The 22,887-nt window shown below is 41.6% G+C and overlaps 1 protein-coding gene across 8 annotated transcripts in view; it reads right to left on the reverse strand.

Annotated features, from left to right (window-relative positions):
- The window catches only part of LOC140917185 (uncharacterized), a 305,274-nt gene that overhangs the window by 45,195 nt on the left and 237,192 nt on the right, over positions 1-22,887 (reverse strand). For 7 of the 8 annotated variants that reach the window (XM_073359429.2, XM_073359433.2, XM_073359436.2 and 4 more), the window contains 9 exons: positions 22,128-22,250; positions 20,175-20,351; positions 17,479-17,610; positions 11,681-11,809; positions 11,103-11,231; positions 9,243-9,377; positions 7,612-7,746; positions 4,900-5,031; positions 3,444-3,572 (listed from right to left, as the gene is read on the reverse strand). In XM_073359429.2, the coding sequence (XP_073215530.1) occupies positions 3,444-3,572; positions 4,900-5,031; positions 7,612-7,746; positions 9,243-9,377; positions 11,103-11,231; positions 11,681-11,809; positions 17,479-17,610; positions 20,175-20,351; positions 22,128-22,250 (1,221 nt within the window). The remainder of the gene's footprint in view (positions 1-3,443; positions 3,573-4,899; positions 5,032-7,611; positions 7,747-9,242; positions 9,378-11,102; positions 11,232-11,680; positions 11,810-17,478; positions 17,611-20,174; positions 20,352-22,127; positions 22,251-22,887) is intronic. The other variant, XM_073359432.2, reaches the window with a different exon arrangement.

Raw genomic sequence — 22,887 nt, forward strand, 5'->3', positions numbered from 1 at the left:
ATTAGCCAAGATGATCCAATAGCCCCTTTTGGCCTTAAACATCTAGGGATCTGTGAATTTCAAATGAAGTCAATGGGTGATGCACTTACTCAGCATTTCTGAAAATCAGGACACTGATTTGAATGCTTAAACGTAGATTTAGGTGACTAATTCTAGACACTGAAGTTTGTAAATTTTGATCACTGTTACTTTGCATAAGGCTTATTCATTTTTGTGCAGAGAGAAGTTCTCACTTTGGGAGAAATTTTTTGGAAAAAAATGCATTTAATTGGGGGAAAAGACACCCTTCTCACTTTCGTTTTTACTCTCCTCTGGAAAAAGGAGAGACTTTTTTAAAGAATGTTTTTCGCACTCCAAAATGAAACAAACAGATTTCTGAAAGTTTGTGGTTTTCAGTCCAAAAAATGAAAATTTTCATGGAACATTTTGAATTAGATGAAAAAGTGTAATTTCTTTTGAAATTCTATGTGAAATGTAAAAAGAAAAGGAGTACTTGTGGCACCTTAGAGATGAATAAATTTATTTGAGCATAAGCTTTCGTGAGCTACAGCTCACTTCATCAGATGCATTCAGTGGAAAATACAGTGGGGAGATTTATATACATAGAGAACATGAAACAATGGGTGTCACCATACACACTGTAACCAGAGTGATCACTTAAGGTGAGCTATTACCAGCAGGAGAGCAGGGGGTGGGGGGTGACCTTTTATAGTGATAATCAAAGTGGGCCATTTCCAGCAGTTGACAAGAACGTCTGAGGAACAGTGGGGGGTGGGGGGATAAACATGGGGAAACAGTTTTACTTCGTGTAATGACCCATCCACTCCCAGTATCTATTCAAGCCTAAGTTAACTGTATCCAGTTTGCAAATTAATTCCAATTCAGCAATCTCTCATTGGAGTCTGTTTTTGAAGGTTTTTTGTTGAAGTATTGCCACTTTTAGGTCTGTAATCGAGTGACCAGAGAGATTGAAGTGTTCTCCAACTGGTTTTTTAATGTTATAATTGTTGACGTCTGATTTGTGTCCATTTATTCTTTTATGTAGAGACTGTCCAGTTTGACCAATGTACATGGCAGAGGGGCATTGATATGTGGACACAGTTGGCAACGGGCTTTGTTGACAGAGCCAGAAGAGTATCCAGAAGTCACCTACTACAGGACAGGCCCAACAAAGAAAATAACAGAATGCCACTAGCCATCACCTTCAGCTCCCAACTAAAACCTCTCCAACGCATCATCAAGGATCTACAACCTATCCTGAAGGATGACCCATCACTCTCACAGATCTTGGGAGACAGGCCAGTCCTTGCTTACAGACAGCCCCCCAACCTGAAGCAAATACTCACCAGCAACCACACACCACACAACAGAACCACTAACCCAGGAACCTAGCCTTGCAACAAAGCCCATTGCCAACTGTGTCCACATATCTATTCAGGGGACACCATCATAGGGCCTAATCACATCAGCCACACTATCAGAGGCTCGTTCACCTGCACATCTACCAATGTGACATATGCCATCATGTGCCAGCAATGCCCCTCTGCCATGTACATTGGTCAAATTGGACAGTTTCTATGTAAAAGAATAAATGGACACAAATCAGACGTCAACAATTATAACATTCAAAAACCAGTCGGAGAACACTTCAATCTCTCTGGTCACTCTATTACAGACCTAAAAGTGGCAATACTTCAATAAAAAACCTTCAAAAACAGACTCCAAGGAGAGATTGCTGAATTGGAATTAATTTGCAAACTGGATACAATTAACTTAGGCTTGAATAGAGACTGGGAGTGGATGGGTCATTACACAAAGTAAAACTATTTCCCCATGTTTAACCCCCCACTGTTCCTCAGACGTTCTTGTCAACTGCTGGAAATGGCCCACCTTGATTATCGCTACAAAAGGTCCCTCCCACCCCTGCTCTCCTGCTGGTAATAGCTCACCTTAAGTGATCACTCTGGTTACAGTGTGTATGGTAACACCCATTGTTTCATGTTCTCTATGTATATAAATCTCCCCACTGTATTTTCCACTGAATGCATCCGATGAAGTGAGCTGTATTTCACGAAAGCTTATGCTCAAATAAATTTGTTAGTCTCTAAGGTGCCACTAGTACTCCTTTTCTTTTTGTGAATACAGACTAACATGGCTGCTACTCTGAAACCTGTCATTACGTGAAATGTATTTACCGTTTTTTGACCAGCTCTATTGTGTAGTGACCCAAAAAGGGAGGACACTTTTCAATTTTCCAGAAACATATGTATTATATTTAAACACGAAAACACTTTGAGTTTGCCCTGGGTTCCTGGGAAAGGTTGAAAGTTCCTTCTCAAACCCCACCCTCAATTTTGCCAATATATCCAGAATAGAAAAATCACCCATTGCTTTAAGAGAAGGGGTGGAATTTATCAAAACCAGAATCAAAATTACTGAAGTCTGCAAAATCAATGGAAAAATTTGCCATGAAGTTTCAGTTTCATTGGAAAATATTTAGCACAAATGGAAGTAATGGAAATTTGACACAATCTGTGCATTATCAGAACTGCTGTGGTTCTAAAATCATCCTTGTTGTATCAGCGTGACAGTTTACCAGCCCAGGAACAAAATCTACTCCATTTTACAATGATGTTGATGATAATAAAAAGAACTAATAGTGTGTTATTGCAGCTGTCATGTGCGACAGTCAATGGGATTTAGACTCCTAAGTGTCTAAATCCCTTTTGAAAATGATATGTCACCTCCTAAACGCTGAGCACAGCAATGCCTAAATAGTTTAACAATTTATGCCTCAGTTCCCCATCTGTAAAATACGAATAATAACACTTTTCCCTAACTCACCGGGGAGTTATGTGGATAAATACATTGAAGACTGGGAAGCACTTTGAGATCTACTGTTGAAAAGCTCTATATAAGAGCTAGGTATTATTATTGTACTGTGTTGTAAGAGAGAGCAGAATTTCACACAGCATTTATATTCACAAGTTCGGGAGTGACATTATGCCACAAAACCATCTGTGCTGCTCACTTGTTGAGATAAGTCTTCCCTCCAGACAAAGTGAAAGATTGGGAATTAATCTTAAAACTAAGCTGTATTGAAAATGTAAAACAAAACTGGCTATCAGTCAAAATACTAATGGCATAGTCGGTGTTCAGAAAATTGATGCATAGTGTTAAAATAGGTGCTTATATGAACGCTCTGTGCTTCATCAGTCATCTATTTCAAAACTATGAACATAGATAATTAAGGATTATCACCACCCAGGCTGTATAAATCTATAAATACACAATTTCAAAAGCAACAAGATTAGCAAAAATATATTAAAAAGTTTAATAGTCTGACAAGTCTAAGAACAAACAGAGCCTTGGTTCCCTTGGTTTCCATTTAAGTTTATGAAAGACAGCACAACTTGAGTACAGAGGATACATTGCTGACTTACGACGTTTGCAGTCATGGCCACTCCAGCCAGGAGGACATGTGCACTCTCCGGTAACATGGTGACACTGAGCATTGCTATCACAGCTGCACTGCAACAGACAGTTTTGCCCATAGTAACCATGGGGGCAGGCTGAAAACAAATAGACAGATGGTATTTTTCACCTAGATATTAACTCAAGCATGGGCTGTCATTTCAAATGAGCCAGCAACCACTTCACTTGTTCTGCCCTCCTTCCGCCTTCTGAATCAGATATTAGCCGAACACAGAAAATAAAAACAAAAATGAGCGAAATATCAGCAGTTTATATACTAAGAGAGCAGGGCTTAATAAAGCCTAATCCCATGCATTGGGAGTCACTCAACTGACTTAGTGGAGTTGCTTCATAAACTTCATAGCATGTCCAATAAATCAGTTAGTTAATGGAAATATGGAAAGGGAACCTCCTGCTGAAGCGGGGAGTGCACAGGCCCAAACCCTGAATTATGAATGTCAGTGACATTCATGGCCAAAGTTGAATGACATATCTGATATTACGAGCTGGGACAATGCTCTCCCTAAGAGGGGGACATGGAGCTGGAGTGGGACCAAAGGGGCCTGTTGTTCAGTGGCAGCTCTTACCTCTGGTAGATCCCCAAGATCCATGCAGGATATAGGGAGGGATCAATCCCCACATTCTTCTGTAGGGTTGGAGGGGCAAACTCAACTCCCAGTGGAAGAATATAGGGGGCCTCTATAATCCCCCCACTCCCTCTTTAGGTGTTTCAGTAGCAACTGAAGTCCTCTGTTTAGTCACACAACCAGTACATCATAGGCAGCTTTCCCATACTGTCTGGCCAAACTGCTCAAATTCAGCTCTGGACTGAATCATTTTGGGAAAGATTGTAGCCTATTCTACCCATGATCTCTCAATGGAGGGAACCAACTAAATGCCAAATGTGCCCATTGATGCCATATGGTGGCAGTTTGGCCACCAGTGCGTCAGGGCTTGGACTGAGACCACCAAACGGCCACCAGGTGGAAATGACTTTTCTTCAAGACCAACATAAACTACATTTGAATTGGTGACCAGAAGTCAAAGGCTGTGTTACCTTATGGCTGAGATTTTCAAAAGACCATAAAGGAAGCTAGATACCCAACTCCCATTGGAAATCAGCCTATTTTACTTTTAGTGCTGTCATTTTCTCTCTGCCTAGCATATTGCCATACAGTTGGTCTGATGGTTCCATGATTATTTGGTGCAGCTGTTTAGCTCATCATTTGGATTCCTCTCTAATCTCTCTCTGTCTGGCAAACACCATAAATCCATCCTGGTCAATTTGTAATGCATCTGAAACTTTGATTAGCATATCCTAATGCAGCAAATATCTTATAAAATAGACAGAAGGTAAAAATCAGTCCTCAGGCTGATTTCTCTATTGACTTTCTTTTTGTTGACCCATGCAGTATGATGACTTACGTAGGTAACAGGATTTCCCAGTGTATCCCAGAGGGCAGTCACAGATTCCAGTCACTTTGTTACACTTCCCTCCATTCTCACAGGTCTCACAGAAGAACTGGCAGTCTACTCCCCACAGACCATCAGGGCAATCTATAAGAAACAAGAAAGAAGAGCACGGAACCATTTGTTATCTCAAGACAGTTGCATATTTCAGCTGTTACCGAAGAGAATTAAAAAAATAAATAAAGCAGAACTGGAAAGAGAATTATCTCTATGGATCGACAGCTCTTCCATAACAAAACCCCCAAAGAAATCAACACAATATTGTGTTGCAGCCCTTTGAGAAAACTTCTGAACAGAGACACAGAGGCTCACTTCCAACCTCCATCACAAAAGGCCTGTATTTCTCTATGGTTTGCAATACACTAATGTTGCGGTTGGTTTGGATGTATCTGAGGAGTAGGTTACATAGCACAGAAGAGGAAAAGGAGAACCTCAATTAGAAGAGAGATTTTTGAAAAAACAACACCACCACCATCGCCACAGAGTACAGAACTACACTCTGCATTTCCTGCAGCAATAGGGCCAGAATCAGATGGGAAGGAGCTAGGTAGAGATCCGAGCTTTAGGAAAAGAGCCGGGTGCTCAGGTGTGGGATTTGGTTTGGGCTGATTTCTAATTTCCTATTTTCTCCTCTCGATGGATAGACGCACCACTGACCTCTGACCTTCTCCTTCAGCTAACATTTGTGAAGCATCAGGAATCCAAGCACAAATCTCAGAATTACACATATTGTTGGTCTGGGGAAGTCCATCAGAAAATGAGAAACGGGGATGTGTGTGAAAGAATCAGTTATAACTGTAGTTCTCTGCACTACCATACCGCTTTCCATCTGAGGATATCAAAGTGCTTTACCAATATTAATGCCCAGGACCCCTGTGAGATATATCATTATCCCCATTTTATGAGGTGGAACCGGAGGTACACAAGTTAGTTGATGACTGGGATGGGAGCCGAACCCAGATTTCTCAGCTCCTTATCCTTTCGTTAGCCATAAGGCCATATTTTTTATTTATGAGGCAGCAAGTCAGCAGTCCTAGTAGAGTGGATAGATGTCCTCATCATGAGGGCAACAGCCAATGCCTGACGTAAGAAGTGGAAGCAGGGTTTTCTAGGACTGTTCCCAGTAGCAGTAGCTTCATGTTCTTGCCCCTTCCCCATCTTTCCCCTTCTTCCCCATGCTTTTACTCCCTCACCTGTTCCCCCTCCCGGCCTTTTCCCTTACTGGTTTCAGGATGGCTAAGGGAGATACCCAGGCCCTCTTTCCATATTGTCTCTGAGCTCTGCACTTGTTCTCTGCAGCAGACATGAACCAGGCAGGAGGCACTGTGTACACAGCAGCACAGACCTGCTGACAGCTCGAGTCTAGTACAACTGCCCTGATCTCCCTGTCTAGCACCAGCCCTGCCCCTTACCTAAATCACCATTGCAACTGGCACCTCTATTGGCAGTCTTAGCAGAGACAATGGAATGAACGGGCAGGGTGACTGAACTAACTCCTACCGCTTCGGAGTGGATTCCATGAAGTTCGGATGAAGTCCATGTGGATACATGAGCTTGTCCATTCTGCAGATAGAAGGTGTTACCTTCTTCCAGTTTTTATGGACACTAGAATTACTTAACCTCTCCCCAGTCTCCCCATTCCAACTCCACAAAGGTTAAGTTCTCTGCACAATAATCTATCCAAGCATCAAGCATTGATCACATGCAGCACCTCTTCTGCCAGCAGGGCACATGCACTGCCCAGTCTTTGAGTCGCATAGTGCTCCTGCACAGCCACAGCTCTGCCTGCAGTTCACACCAAACTTCCCTGGGCCACACGCTGTTCAAAAGAAGCCAGAGGACATGGACTGTGGTTACCATAAGAAAACATTCTGAAGCGTTAGGAAGCATCACCAACAGCAATTTTAATCCAGGTAGTACTGCTATAGAGTGATCTATTTTAGTGCCAGTGTCTCAGTGATTTGTGATCTTTAATTAACTGTGCAATAAAACTCTGGAAAATCTAGGCCTGAAGCTTTAAAAGGAAATATTAAGTTACTGGGAGCCATAAAAGTATTCTTAACTATCCTCAATCTTTTATCCTCATTTTAGGTGACAGGCAGGATGATCCCGCACTTCCTTCCAGTTGTCCATCTCTAGAAGAATGTCATTGGACAGAGAACCCACCTCTTGTCCGGGGATTAAAATGAGCTGCTACATTATTTATTTATATTTTCCACTCATTTCCCAGACCAGTGGGAGTCTGCAGGCTTTAGCTGACACAATATATTCAGCACATATTGCATTTCAAATGAAAGGAGGAACGGAATCTCAACTTCACTCCTCCAAGCTCTGTGCTCTTTCCTATACCCATAATCTGCCACGGAGCTAACATCCCCTCCCAGTCTAGAGAGTCAGAAAGTGGCTCTCTTCACATCTGATGGTCGATTATGCTGCCTAGATGCCCTAGTACCTGAGCCTATCACCACCAGCATACACCAGAGGTCAAATTTACCACTGGCATTAGTATACACAACTACAGTTGGCTTCATTGGAAGCGTGCCTACTTGTGTCAGTAACAATTTAGCATAATATCTAGAATTTTGGTATCTGAACTTGGGTTTCCCAGGGCTGAATTTCTTAATCCACTTTTACACCTCTCTTTGAAATATGCCTCCAGGTACCTACATAAATGGCACCTTTCTCCATGGAAACCTGGTGGGCATGGATGCTTGCAGTCTCCAGTCTCCTGGTCACATAAAGCATCAGCAGGACAGCTGCACTTCAGCTTACAGCCAGCTCCATAAAAGCCAGGCGGACACTCTGAAAAACGTGAGTGCACAAAGAACGTATGTTAGAACAAGGAGTAGCTGAGAAAACTGAAACAAAAGTTGCTAGATAATTTGGCAGAAACGATATTTGACATAGAAATTCAAACATTACAAGGAAATATAATTGATAATCTAGCTGTGTTCACTATTGCATAAATTTAAACATTTACATTAAACACAGAAGGGGTCATTACGCATGGGATGCCCTCCAAACACCATCCAAAATACAGAGTCACATACTGGATAAGGACATGTTTAAATATAGATTTCAATGACAGCCTAAGAGTAGCACAGCAGAGGGTTTTCATAACAGTAGAACAGAACAAAAGAGTCAAAGGGACAATTTCTGCTCTATGATACTCCCATGCATCACTTACTGACATGAGTGGGAGTTTTGTGCCTACAACCAAGGGCAGAATACGGTCCTAATTTCCTGTCACTTAACCAGTGCAGCAATTCAGTAGAGTTGCAAGAGGTGTGAGAAGAGAATTTGACCCTCAGAGTACACTTTCCACTACATTCTGCCTCACTGTGTAGTGCCTACACAATGGGGCTCTAATCCATGATTGGGACCTCCAGCATTACTACATTAAAAACAAATAATAATTATAGTAGTAACAACAACAGACCTAGCTTATACCAGAGAAAAAAGCACATGAATTCATGAGAAACAGCTGCTGAAAGTGCCTGTATAATTCAGTCTACTTATTCTCTTGATGTTATTACTTCTGATACCCCAAAATGCTTGCCTTCATATACACTTCTGCTTGGGTGCCTTTGTACAGAGTTCAGAGGTGGAAGAATAGGCTTGTTCTGATTTGATCCTTAGCCAAGAGGACTAAGGATATTTAATAATTATCATTATTATTATTCCCCACCCACCCCCAACCCCATCAAAATCCTACCAGTTGCCCTATGGCATAAGAATTCAAGGGGAAATGTGAAGTAATTATCTATATTGCATTACTGCATTAACTGTCCACAGACGATTACGAAGATACTGAAATGTGACTGTAGAATACAGTTTCCTTTGTACTAGCCACAAAAACCATAAAGGGAGAAATGAAAAAGCTGCAAAACTGATCTAGTAACACACTGCCACAATCATTCACAAAAAGTTCAGCTGCCTCAAAATACAGCCTGGGGCTCTAAAATCACTGTCTGTGTAAAAAAATCCCTGGGATAAAATCTTGACCTTATTGAAATCAATGGCAAAACTCCTATTATCTTCAATGATGTCAGGTTTCCATCCCAAATGTCAGCTGCTCAGGTTAAAACAGCTGGGCAGATTCTACCCTCATTTATACTCCTGCAACCTCAATGAAGCCAAATGTTCCCCTGGCTCTGGAGTAGGAAAAATACAGAGAAACAACTGGCAGACTACTTTAGAGTTTGGTGCAATGCAAGACTGCATGTGAGAGGAGCAGTGAGATGTAATAAATAGAAACAGGACTTTCCAGAAATAAAAGGATCAGTAGTAGATTATACCTTTCTGGCACTTGTTCCCTTGATGACCTGGTTTGCAGGTGCAAGTACCATTTCTGGCATTGCATGCCAGAGTGTTCTCCTTGACACACTGACATTCTTCTGAACAGCCAGCTCCAAAGGTCCACTTGGGACAAGCTGCAACCAGATTAAATGGAATTGTTAATTTTGCAATTGCACATGACTTATTTTAGATGTCTACACACAGATCTGCAGAGAGTGCTTTTGCTGTCAAACAAAAAGTTCACTGTACTTCTGAGCAAATATGTACACTCACAGGCACTCAAGTGTGTACACATGAGCATGTATGTGTGTAAAATACAGTTTACATAATTCTTGTATTAACTAACTCATTTTATTTTGGGCAATGTGAAGTGAATGTAATAATCAGAAATGTTCAAAAGTAGAGCTAGTTGCAATCTTTTGAACAAAACTTTGGGTCAAAAAATGAAAGTTTTAATGAAAAAGTCAATTTTCCCCATTTTTCTAATAATAAGCCCCCTAGATACTTTACATGTTTGTTTTGTTTTTCGTTTTATTTGTTTTTCATTCTCTCACTTTGCAGTCCTTATATTCATTGTTGGTCTTCTTCACCTTCATAATTGGTCATCTCTTTCTTCTCTTTTCACATCTGTTCTGTTATCATTAGCATTCTCTTTCTTCTTCACATGTGGGTTCCATCACTGTATTTCTCTACTCTTTTTTTATGTTCAGTTGTTAAGTCTTAATTATTCTGTGTTTGTTCAGCTCTCAGCCATTGGAATTTTCTTTCTTTTCTGAGTTCAGCTGTTGGTCATCGTACCTTTGATCTTTATTGGTTTTGACTGTTGGTTACTGTGCCTCTCTTCTTTCTGTGCTCAGTCATTGTGCTTCTCTTCTTTCCCTGTGGTCAGTCGCTTGTCTTTGTTCTTTGGGAATTTGGTTTTTTGGGGGTTGAAGAGCCAGTTTTGTTTGGTCAACGTAATGATGAGGTCAGTTAAAAAAAGCAGTTTCAAAAAAAGAAAACCCTTTATTTTAGTAAAAAGAAAAGGAGTACTTGTGGCACCTTAGAGACTAGTACAATTCTTAATTTGAAAATGGAAAAAAATCACAAAACATTTGAATGTAAAAAATGGTTCTGTTTTAAAGACAAATAGATGAAAATAATTCTGAAATATTGAAAGTTCTCAAGAAATATTTTTCAGTTTTCTATCATCTCTAGTTCCAGCTCCAGCTGAACCCTAGCCCTAGCCCACCAGCCAGCCCCGACCCAGGGCCCAACCCTAATTCTGGCCTGCCAGACCTTGATACTAACCCTGCCCAGGGGCCACCAGCCAGCCCCAATCCTAAACCAAGTCACCAGATGGCACTAACCCTAACTCAGTTTTGTACATGACCTGGTACCGGCCCTATTCCTAGCGTGGGTCATCCACCAATCCCAATCCCAATCCCAACCCCAACCCTAACCTGAGTCAGGCCCCACAATCTAGCCCCCATGATCTGGCCCAAATCTGACAGTATCCCAGGAATACTAACTCTAACCCATGATTTGACCCAGCCTGAACCCAAACCTAACCACATATCTGCTCCAACACTAAATCCAGCCTTAGCCTTGACCAACAATCTGGTCCCAGCTCTAAATGAAAAGATCAGTGAAAATTACACAACACTTCCATGGGCTTGGTAAACATTATCTGCTCTTATATGCCCTGAATTAGCAAAGCACTTAAGCATGAGCCAAACTTAAGCACGTGAGTAGTCCCACTGACATCAGTTGGGCTACACATTGTTAAATAACCTGTTGAATTGTGTTGAGAGACTTTTTACTCCGATTATGCCCTGCATATTTTAAATAAATAATTTAGAAAAATCATTAAGACTTACTTAGATGGCAGAAGCGACCATATAACCCTGGGTCACACAGACAGGCTCCATAGAGTCTATGGCAATAGCCATTGTTGGCACAGTTACATTTCTTGTTACAGTTCTTCCCAAAGAATCCTTTTGGACAGCCTAGTGGGTGCACAAATAAACACAGCAATTGATGGGCAATACGGTACCAAGCTTTTGCTATAAAATACCATGCCAGCTTCTCTTGGCATACTTTCTACAGAAAATATACTGAGGAAAAAGGATGCTCTGCTGGGTAAGATACCGGACTGGGATTTGGGAAATTGGAGTCCGATATCTGGCTCTGCCACAGTCTTCCTATATGACCTTGGACAAGTCACTTAATTTCTTTGTGCCTCAGTTTGCCATCCTTAAAATGGAGATATCATCTTTTCTCTCCCACCCTTTGTCAATCCTATTATTTAGATAGCAAGCTTTTCCCTAGCACAAGGACCTATCTCACTTGTGACTCTTAAAATCTACCATAGTACAAATAAATAAAAATAAGAATAATGGTAAATCACAAGACTCCCAGGCAGCAGTTATACATAATTAAACAACAGAAATCGTACCATCCTCACAAATCTGTCCATTAATTCCCGGTGGGCAGTGACATTGTCCTGTTACATGGTCGCATGAGCCTCCATTCTGACACTTACAAATGCTATTACAATCTTGCCCATAAGTCCCAGGGGAGCAAGCTGCAAAGAAAGCAGAGGAGATGAATGGGCTAAGTAATCTCTTCACTGCATTAGAAGCAAAGTGAAATAATGCTTCAATCATCAGAATGACACCGAGCAATTAAAGAACCGTTTTGGTCAAGCAACCCACAAATGATGCCATGTCACTCTCGTTGCCATATACAATAATATCTGTCTCCATGGAGATTATTGAAAAATGACAGCTGAAGTAACAAGACTCAAATATCTGATGGGAAATGTGTCTTTTAGCTAAATGCAATCCCTGGCAATGTAAAAAAAAAAGCCATGCATGGGGTTTAACTCACACTGACTATACATGAGAGTTACCAGGCTGAAGTTTTGAAAACGTGGAGGTAATTATTTAAAAGACATAGATTATTACTTCCATATTGCTGCCATTACCTAAAAGAGTTAGATTCTCTGATGTTCCAGAGACATTTTATATTGTCCAAAGATCGCTAATACATACAGCAGCCGACTCCGTTTGGTAAAGCTGTGATTGTTCTAGCAAAAAAACCATTTTGGTAAACGAGCAGAGCTCCGTTATTTTCAGCTTGAGCTGTAAATACAGTTGCTGGGATTATCTTCAGTAACTGACTTAATTGACATTTTCTCAACACACATTAAGAAACCTGAGATTCAGCATTAATTTTCATCCAGTTTTCTTTCATTCATTATTATGGAAATTTAGCTTCTGATTTGCCCAACTATTTAGCTTTTCTCTAAAAACTGTGATCTATGCTGGTTTAAAAAAGAGAAAGGGAGAAAAAAAATGAGATATTCATAGAGGGCCAAATCCTGTCTTTTCCACTGATCCATACAAGGCAAATTATCATTATCAACATTGACTTCAGTGGGATGAGGATTTGGCCAATAACCCAGTTCCATAATTCTGTATTCTTTTTAAAGATAGAAAAATATTCCATTGGATTAAATATATGAAAATCCTTTGTAAGTATAGAATGAATATGTTATTATTTGTAAAGTGCAGCAGAGAGCCTGGGCCCTGCCTCAGCCAGCTTACAGTTTATGCCTAAGCAACTTTATTACATTATGAATACAGGTAAAACATCCCAATTTGAGAGCCAAAAGACACCACAGTGGCTTACTAACTCTAGCTATGATGCACAGCAAACTAGAAACTATCACAGTTTAATCTTCTTTGTTCTCGTTCCCTCACTACAGCCCAGTCCATGCTAATCCAACTTGCAGCTGATCAGTCCTGGGAACCTGCCCCACTGTCATTAGGACTGCAAAATTTTCTCTCTTCCAGTAACTTGCTGTCACCTATTCTTTCTCCATGACATCATTATGGGTCCATAAGAACCACCACAATGTGAAAACCCCACTGATGAAGGCACAAGCTCTGATTGGCTTTACATAGATGAAGAAAACATGTAGGGTACATCAAGAAATGAGCATTCTACCTATCCATTTGGTTTCTCCTCAACCCTGTGCACCTGCCCTGACAGAGCATGAAAGTTCTTTTACAAGGTGGTAGAGACAAGAAAAAAAGAGAATCTTTTGTAACATCACTTCCATATAAAGGGCACTGGCTTATCAACCAGGTTCAGTTAGAGAATTCTGAGCATTAAAAACTCTGATACTAACAAACAACTCCTATACAGTATAGTAAATAAACCAGAAAATTCATAAAAATAGTCCCAAATCCACCAACACAATAAAAGACTGGGATAGCTTGTCTGGGCTACCATAAAGGGACACCTGGACAAACCATATTTACTTTCTGTATCAACCCAGACAGCAGTACTCTCTCCCAGAAGAGACCTTTCAAAAAGAGCCAAGAGAGCAATGGACTACACCATAGACCCACTGCAGCACATTAGTATTTTGTGGAAAGTGTATAAAATGAATCGGACTTGATATAAAAACAAACACATAAAGAATGGTTACTCAACTTTCATAAATGTTACTCTTCAAGATTTGTTGCATATGTTCATTACACAAGGGGTGTGCATGTCTTGTGCACTGGTGCTGGAGAGTTTCTGCTAGCCCTAGAAAAAGTGGTAGGGGTGGCCATGCTGGGCAGCCCCGTCAGTGCCCTAGTTCTCTGAGCTGAGGGTATAAAGGGCAGAGGCACCCTGCTCACCTTTCAGATCCTTTGTACTGGAGCCTTAGATTAAAGGCTCTGATATGTCATGGAAGGAGGGTGACTGACATAATGGGCGTATGCAACATATCTTGGTGAACAAGAGTTATGAAAGGCAATTAACCATTCTCTCTTCTTTGAGTGATTGCATATATCCATTACACTAAGTGACTCTCACGCAGTTTCAATGGAGGCAGTGCTAGGAGTTTCATCAGAAGAGGAACTGCAGAACTGCTTTCCCTACATTAGCACCTTCCCTTGATGCAGTAGTAATTGCATAATATCTAACAAAGGTGTAGACTGTGGACCACGTTGCCATTCTGCAAATGCCCACAATTGGGACATTACTCACAAAGGCCATGGATGTTGAGTGAGCTGAATGTGCAGACAACTTTTCCAGAGGTGTCATAAATATAAAGGGAAGGGTAACCACCTTTCTGTATACAGAGCTATAAAATCCCTCCTGGCCAGAGGCAAAATCCTTTCACCTGTAAAGGGTTAAGAAGCTCAGGTAACCTTGCTGGCACCTGACCCAAAATGACCAATGAGGGGACAAGATACTTTCAAATCTGGAGTGGGGGGGAAAGGTTTTTGTCTGTCTGTGTGATACCTTTGCCGGGAACAGATCAAGGATGCAAGCTCTCCAACTCCTGTAAAGTTAGTAAGTAATCTACCTCGAAAATGTGTTAGGTTTTCTTTGTGTTTTGGCTTCTAAATTCGCTGTGTTGGAGGAAATGTGTATTCCTGTTTTTGCGTCATTTTGTAACTTAAGATTTTGCCTAGAGGGATTCTCTACGTTTTGAATCTGACTGCCTGTAAGATTATCTTCCATTCTGATCTTACAGTGTTGTTCTCTTATCTTTTTTTGTTCTTCTAATAAACTTCTGATTTTTAAGAATTTGATTGGGTTTTTTGGGACTTAAAAATCCAAGGGGTTTGTGCTCATCTTGTTTATTCTCAAGCCTCCCCAGGAAAGGGGGTGTAAGGACTTGGGGGGATATTTTGGGGAAATAGGAACTCCAAGATGTCCTTTCCCCTGGTTCTTTGTTAAAGCACTTGGTGGTGGCAGCGTTTTACCTAATCCAAGGGCAAAGACTTTGTGCCCTGGGGAAGTTTTAACCTAAGCTGGTAGAAATAAACTTAGGGGGTCTTTCATGCAGGTCCCCACATCTGTACCCTAGAGTTCAGAGTGGGGAAGGAACCTTGACAAGAGGGGTAACACCCTTGGCACTGTAACACATGACGATGCAAAAAGTTGGTGATCCACTTGGACAGCTGTTGGGCTGTTACAGGTTGCCCCCTCATTTGTTCTGTGTAGGACATAAATACAGACTTCCAGCCGATTGCTGGTACCAGACAAAGGGGCTTCACTTCTCAGGGACCAGTTTGCGTAATACAGCAGAGATAATGATCTAGACTCGTAGGCATCCCCCATGGAACCCAGTAGGGCCAATGATGGGGCTGGTACAGTACAGGAGATGTTCCTCAGCTGTGTAGGCCTCTGGGTTGGTTGGTACTGAGATAGGTCTTTTCCCAGTTGTCATCATGGGTGATAGCTCCAGCACCTACTCTGAGGAAACAGGCAGCCTCATCATGTCCGGCTTGGGAACCAGAATCAGTGGCTCTGCCCTTATTGAGCCAGTAGGGAGTAGTACCAGGAAGTTCTCTCCCTTCAGTACCAGAGTGGCAAGCCTGTGAGGTCAAAGAATCCTGCACCAAGGACCTTGACTATGTGGAAGCCATCCCCTTGTTTGGCTTGGGAGCCTGAGAGGGCTCTGAGCACTTATGTCTCTTCCAAGAGTGTCTTGACTAAGGGGATCTTTCTCCTTTCTCTGCCTTCTGATAAACCAAGGGGAGCTGTCATAAAAATAAAGGGAAGGGTAACCACCTTTCTGTATACAGTGCTATAAAATCCCTCCTGGCAGAGGCAAAATCCTCTTACCTGTAAAGGGTTAAGAAGCTCAAGTAACCTGGCCGGCACCTGACCAAAATGACCAATAAGGGGACAAGATACTTTCAAATCTGGGCGGGTGGGGGGGAGAGAAAAAGGCTTTGTCTGTCTGTGTGATACCTCTGCCCAGGGACAGACCAAGAGAGCAAGCAATCCAACTCCTATAGAGTTAGTAAGTAATCTAGCTAATAAATGCGTTAGATTTTCTTTTGTTTTTGGCCTGTGAAATTCGCTGTGCTGGAGGGAATGTGTATGCTTGTTTTTGTGTCTTTTTGTAACTTAAGGTTTTGCCTAGAGGGATTCTCTATGTTTTGAATCTGACTGCCTGTGAGATTATCTTCCATTCTAATTTCACAGAGGTGCTAACCAATTGATTAGCATATTATTCTCAAGCCTCCCCAGGAAAGGGGATGTAAGGCTTGGGGGAATATTTGGGGGAATAGGAACTCCAAGTGGTCTTTCCCTGATACTTTGTTAAATCACTTGGTGGTGGCAGCATACCCTCCAAGGGCAAAAAGTTTGTGTCTTGGGGAAGTTTTACCCTAAGCTGGTAGAAATAAGCTTAGGGAGTCTTTCATGCAGATCCCCACACCTGTACCCTAAAGTTCAGAGTGGGGAGGGAACCCTGACAGGAGCACTCTCCTTGATGGGGAGGAATTCCTTTAATCGATTGAGATAGTACCTTTGATGGGCAAAAGGCGGCCTCCATAAGGATGTACCTCAGGCTTTCTTCTCCTGGTTCTTGTCCTGAAGCCTTAGCAAATCGGACGCCTGTCCCCGACATGACCCTCACTCAAGCACTTCAGACAGTGAGAGAAAATGTCTTTCATGGACATTAGTTTGTGAAGCCAGAGTACCTTAGCATATACTCCTCTGATATCAGGAGATGTCCACTAATTTATGAAGAAAGAAAGAAAGAAAGAAAGAAAGAAAGAAAGAAAGAAAGAAAGAAAGAAAGAAAGAAAGAAAGAAAGAAAGAAAGAAAGACTGACTCGAGGACACAAAAATGAGTACTACTAACCAGCAAAAAATACTAAATGCACATTCCCAGAGGAACAACTGACAGAGTGCTTTAACCACAGACCATGTAAGAAGAATCTGAAGGTTGGGCAGGTGGGGTTCTGCCCTTTATACCCTGATCTTGGAACATGAGGAGCACTAGGGTGTAAGCCTCCCCTCCCCTATGGGCACCGCTAAGGAAAACTCCCTGGTACTGGTGCACCAAGTGTGCAATGCTTTCTGTAATGGACATATGCAATTACTCGAAGACAAACAAGGGATATTGTACTGATTGCACTTCACTGGACTGGGTGTGGCAATACTTCACAATTCTAAGTTTCCTGATGAATAATTCAGGGTTCCTCTTTTATATTTTAGGCTTAATGTGGCACATAGGACATGGGGGCCTATCAGGTTAAGATGCTGCTGTGTCTGCCTCACCTGTAATTAAATGTTGCAAATGTGATCTTTCAGTGAGGCCATTCTATTCCTTAAACAGCTTTTCAGCTCAAAAGCAAAGAGCAGATTGTTTCCACTTCTTATGGATTTGCCAGGCCGGGACAAGGACCCCATTAACTGTAGGATGTTGTCCAAACATACAGTACTTACTTTCATTGCATATCATTCCAGTCCACCCCGGTGAACAGATGCAGCCACTGTTTTCACTGTTACATTTGCCTCCATTTATACAATCATCACAGCTCAGGCTACAATCATTGCCAAAGGTGTTATCCAGGCAAACTGAAATGGAAAAGGACAGAAGGCTCAGTGAGCACAGGAACATGATCCTTCGACTAATAAGCTTTAACTTGTTCACTATCATTCCAAACACACACTGTAAAGAAGGAAATCCATGGAGCATTGTCAATCTAAAGAAAGCAGGACTGGTGTTGTTGATGGATCTTCCCAAATGTCAACGTGTTTTGTCTTGACAAGAAGTGCCAATGAGAGTCCTCAAGTTTAAACATTATGGGGTTTTGCTGGCAGGGCATTCTTGATGAAGGGCTCTCAACACTGGAAATCATCTCCCGCACTGCCCAACCAGAGTCCAAGTCTGTTGCTCTTCATGATACGATGTAAGCCCCAGAGATGTGGAGGAGGTCCTGAAGTTCCCCTCTTAAAACTCTGTAGCCTAACAAAGGAAAGTTGGGCTCCCTGTCTCTCATCCTTCATGATACTGTAAATCCCTGCCAGAAAGGTCTTAAGAAAATACTTCTGAAGAGCAAATATTTTTGTCTTTAGGAGGATCAGATCGCACCACCTACTACATATTTTCAACAGGATTTCTTGAGAGAGGATATCCATTGCCACCTCTCCAAATCCCTCTTTTCACATTACAGCAGCTGGAAGCTGTCCTATATATTGTCAACATACTCACTATATATTCCAAGAGCAAAGTTTAAATTATTCTAGGAAAGTTTATCATCTCCTTTTTCGGTTGTGATTATGAGTAAGCATTTTATTTACAAGAAAATATACTTGTTTTTCTCTCTCTCTCTCTCTTTCACACACATACACAGCCCCTTCAAATCCACACACACATGCAAGTACAAGCTTGCCTGCTACATAGTCTTTGTCGTAGGCTGAGGGGAAAAAACTTGCCCCTGGTTGAAATATCTGCTTTATATTACTAGCATAGCCATTTAATCAGCCTGTCCTCTCAGGGGGTTTGAGGCACATGACAGGAGTCTTTTTTGGATGGGGATTTCGATGAGTGTTTAAAATGAAGTTGGCAGGATCCTTCAGTTAATATTAAGTCAGTGGGTTGCTTGTTTTTCATCTGTTATTTTATATGTAAGGTCAGATTTTCTAAGCCAATCAATACCCAACAGCTTCCACTGAGGAACCTGAGTAGGTGGTCAGATTTTCAAACATGTTCAGAATTCAGGAGCTGTCTCTGAGAACAATTTTGAAAAATCAGACCTAAATATCAGTATGCAAAGTGCCATTGAAAAGGTTATCGTGTTTACTTTAAAAATGAAGTAAAAGCCACTAGACCTATAGTACAGACTAACATCTTGCAAGAGGACATGTTTTGACAGGCTGTTTTGTTAAAATATAGAGCACAGCACAAAAAGACTTTTAAAACTAGGAAGAAATAATTTCACATTTGAGAATTTTAAAAAATTGTAAACTTTTAAAAGATATTTTCTTCCTTCTATCACTGCCATCTTTAAGGCATTGGAGCAGCCAGTCTTGGCACCGTACATCAGCTTTGGGAAAAGTGCAGCAGCTCAGATACCAAGTTACAACCCCCCAAAAAGACATAGGTCCAATAGTGGAAAAAAACACCAACACTGGGCAATCAATATTAGACTTTGGTGCTTATGCTGTTAATTTTTCATGAGGCTACATTGCTTGCCAATTTCCCCATTGGTTGTCAGTCTCACAATATCTTGCTGTGGATGACTGGCTGCTGCTTTACTCTTTCTTCCAGTGTATCTGCTTTCGTTTAAATGCAAGTTACACATCACATATTTTTTGGAAGTTTTATATTTTTTATATAAATAAAAGTTAATTGATTAAAGCCAGGACTAGCCCCTGGCTGTGGAGCAAAGTCCCTCTGAAGTGTAATTAGACATTGCAATTACAAAAACGATACCATACAAAATAAAAAAAAAAAAATCTGTCCTCTCACTCTGAGCAAGTAATACTTCCACCAAAAAGAAAGCATAGTGCTTTTGAGTCTATGTTATAATGACCAAGCCTTCTTATTTGGCTGGAACAACATGGATGTTGAGTCAGGTAATTTCCAGGTTGGAGACACAATTGTTCAGGCACATACATGGCACGGCAGGTGTACATTTTCTAAGGTTATACACACACTGACTATTCAAGTTTATGACCAGTTCAATACCATCGTTCCTTTCACATATGCTGCACAAAATATTCAGCCGTTATTGTTCTATATCTAGATTTTCTGTGAGGTTGGAGTTCAGCAGCACTGCCACTGCAGAGAATACTGCCCCTTTCTGACGTAACCGTCTATGGGCAATGGGCTATGGGCAATTGTGTTCCCCCCACAGTCATTCTGACTGAAGACGCCCTCAGCCTTCAGAATGACTCAGGGAGCCTGTGTCTGGCTGGCACACTTCTTTCCAACATCCTCTGAAGGCAAAAAACTCTGCAGAATTTGGCCCTGTCTTTTTGTCTGGCCTCATGACAGCTCCAGTCTTCCTGGCTCTGTTCATTCTCTCCTCAAGATCTCTTTCCCACCCTAGAGAATCTTCACCCTTCACAAAGCTGCTGGCTATGGACACCATGTGTTTCCTCTCCTAAAAACTACAATCTTTTAATTTACTTACCAACTTTATGCATGAGAGTAAGTTCTCCTCGTACATCTTTGTCCTCATCCTCATAGAAGGTGCCTAGTGTGGCAGCATAACGAAGCAGCTGAGGAGGTCTTCTGAACCGAAGGCCTGGAATCCTAGCGATCTCCAGTTTCTCTTCTTCCTCCTCCTCCAGCTCATCATCATCTAATGCTAAGAAGACAGAGCCAGCTTCAGAGCTTCATCTTACCACTCTGGTGTTCAGTCCTCCTTTTACAGCTTTTTATGTGTTAGATTTTTTAAGTCAGACCAATATTATTTAAAAATGTACAGTACATAAAATAGTCACACTTGATCTGTTTTTATTATCTATATGAATAAATAGAGTACATATTAGCAGGAAAATGAGGAAAGAACAACTAAGCCTCATCTAAAACCCTAGATCTAAACTCTGAATCTGGGGTTGGACAAGTCTGCAGCTCAAATCAACAGTTTGATCTAAGTTAAACTTGTTATGTTTACAATGTGATCAAAATACTCACAAATTTGGGGGAGGGAAGGGGCAGGCAGCAAGGGGATGGGGCATGTAATTCCAGATTTGAACTTTAGCATGTTCAAATTTGGCTCAATATAGGGTATATCTACATTGCAATCAAAGTGTGACTGCAGCACATCAGACATACCCAAACTAACTTTGATCTAGTTCAGGGATCGGCAACCTTTGGCCCGCGGCCCGCCAGGGTAAGCCCCCTGGCAGGCCGGGCCGGTTTGCTTACCTGCCGCGTCCGCAGGTTTGGCTGATCACAGCTCCCACTGGCTGCGGTTCGCCGCTCTAGGCCAATGGGGGCTGCAGGAAGCGGCGGCCAGCACGCCCATCGGCCCGCGCCACTTCCCGCAGCCCCCATTGGCCCGCAGCCAGTGGGAGCTGCAATCGGCTGAACCTGCAGACACAGCAGGTAAAGAAACCGGCCTGGCCCGCCAGGAGGCTTACCCTGGCGTGCTGCGGCCAAAGGTTGCCAATCCCTGATCTAGTTAGTTTGAATAACAACAGCTGTAAAGATGGGAAGCGTGGGCAGCAGCACAAGCTCACCCCTCAGGGACATAGGCAGGGCTCGGTGAGGCTTGTACAGGCTTGTCTGCTGCCTGTGTTGCTGTGGCTTCACTGCTATTCTTACTTGAGCTAACTAGATTAAAGCTAGCTTGGTTCTGATTACACATGCTACGGTCCCAACTCTGACTGCACTGTAGACATACCCTATATTGGACCAAATGCTGAAGTTCAAATCTGGAATTACATGCCCCATCCCCTTATTGCCTGCCCCTTTCCTCCCCCAAATTTGAGAGTATTTTGATCATACTGTAAACATAACAAGTTTGAATTTAGATCTGCTGCTCAATTTACAGATTTTTGTTTTGGGCCTGGCTTTAAAACACATGAAAAGCTGAAAATTCAGCACTACAAGAATATAGAATTAGCTGCTTTTTTCAGCTGGATAAAAATATCAAGCTCCCCACCATAGTTTAGTCAATGATTAAACTAGATTATTAAATGAGAAGTCATTGGACCAAACTCTGTCCTAGTTACATTGGTAGAAATCCAGAGTCACTCCATTGACTTCAGTGGGGATATTCTGGATTTGCACTGGTTTAACAGAGCAAAATTTGAGTCTCTGTATTTTTTATGTGATGCCTATCTTCTTAATGTAATTGAAATGAGCAATATTAACTTGTCAAAATAAAATACGTTGAGATTTTGAGAGCAGTGCAGTAAATTTAGCCACACATCTTCCATTAATCTGATGGCCAAGCCACTATTTTGAGTGCTCACATTGGACCTACATGCTTCATATGGCTTGCCTTCACTACCTTTAAGGTATCTCAAGTTGGGCACCCAAAAATCTCTAGTCTCTTTTAGAAATCTGGACTCTAACGTCAGGTTCTAAATCAGAGAGAAGTGTTTAATTGTCTTCAAGCTTTACAATAACTTACAGATGCAGGAATGTCTATTGAGATTAAGTCTGTAGCCTTCTCTACACATGCACTCGTATGACCCCAGAGAATTAACACAGATATGCTCACAGCTGGCATTGTCAGCAAGACACTCATCCACATCTGGAAAACAAATATTAATGGTAACAGGTAAATGGTAACAGGTAGTGACGGGTAAACTAGTTTGGATAAAGCAAGAGCCTACCTGAATCTTTGTCCAAATTTTAAAACTCATTCTGGAGATCTGGAAAATGTTGTTTAATTGTTTTCCCATTCCAATGGACCTTTGTGCTCCCCAGTTCCCACCATAAGTGCATGAGGGAAGAGGCTATTCTTGCCATGTTTATGGCTCAGCTAGAAGCCCCATAAAAACAGCACAGCTGGGTAGGTCCAAGAATCTGGACATGCATCCCAGCTTCTAGGGTTTAGCCAAATATTGGGGTTCACCCTTCATGTAAGATTACTAAGGCAATCATCTTTTATGACATGTCCATGTATCATGTGTATGGGGGAATGGGAAAAAAGTCTCCTTCTACACTGACTCATCTCTTCTGCTCCTGTATAGGGGCCTGTCTGTATACAATCCTGAGTCATGACTGCACCCCACTGTTATAAAATGGAAACAGTGCTAAAATCCTATCAACAAAGCAGTATTTGTTGCCATGCTCTCTTAGCAGGGAAATTGCTATGAAATGCTAGAAGAAGCTTCAAAATCTTTTTTCCTTTTGTTATCTGAGTCAGCTTCAGCCATCAGTGTTAA

The sequence above is a fragment of the Lepidochelys kempii genome, chromosome 9 (assembly GCF_965140285.1).
Source record: "Lepidochelys kempii isolate rLepKem1 chromosome 9, rLepKem1.hap1, whole genome shotgun sequence".
Classification (NCBI taxonomy): Eukaryota; Metazoa; Chordata; order Testudines; family Cheloniidae; genus Lepidochelys; species Lepidochelys kempii.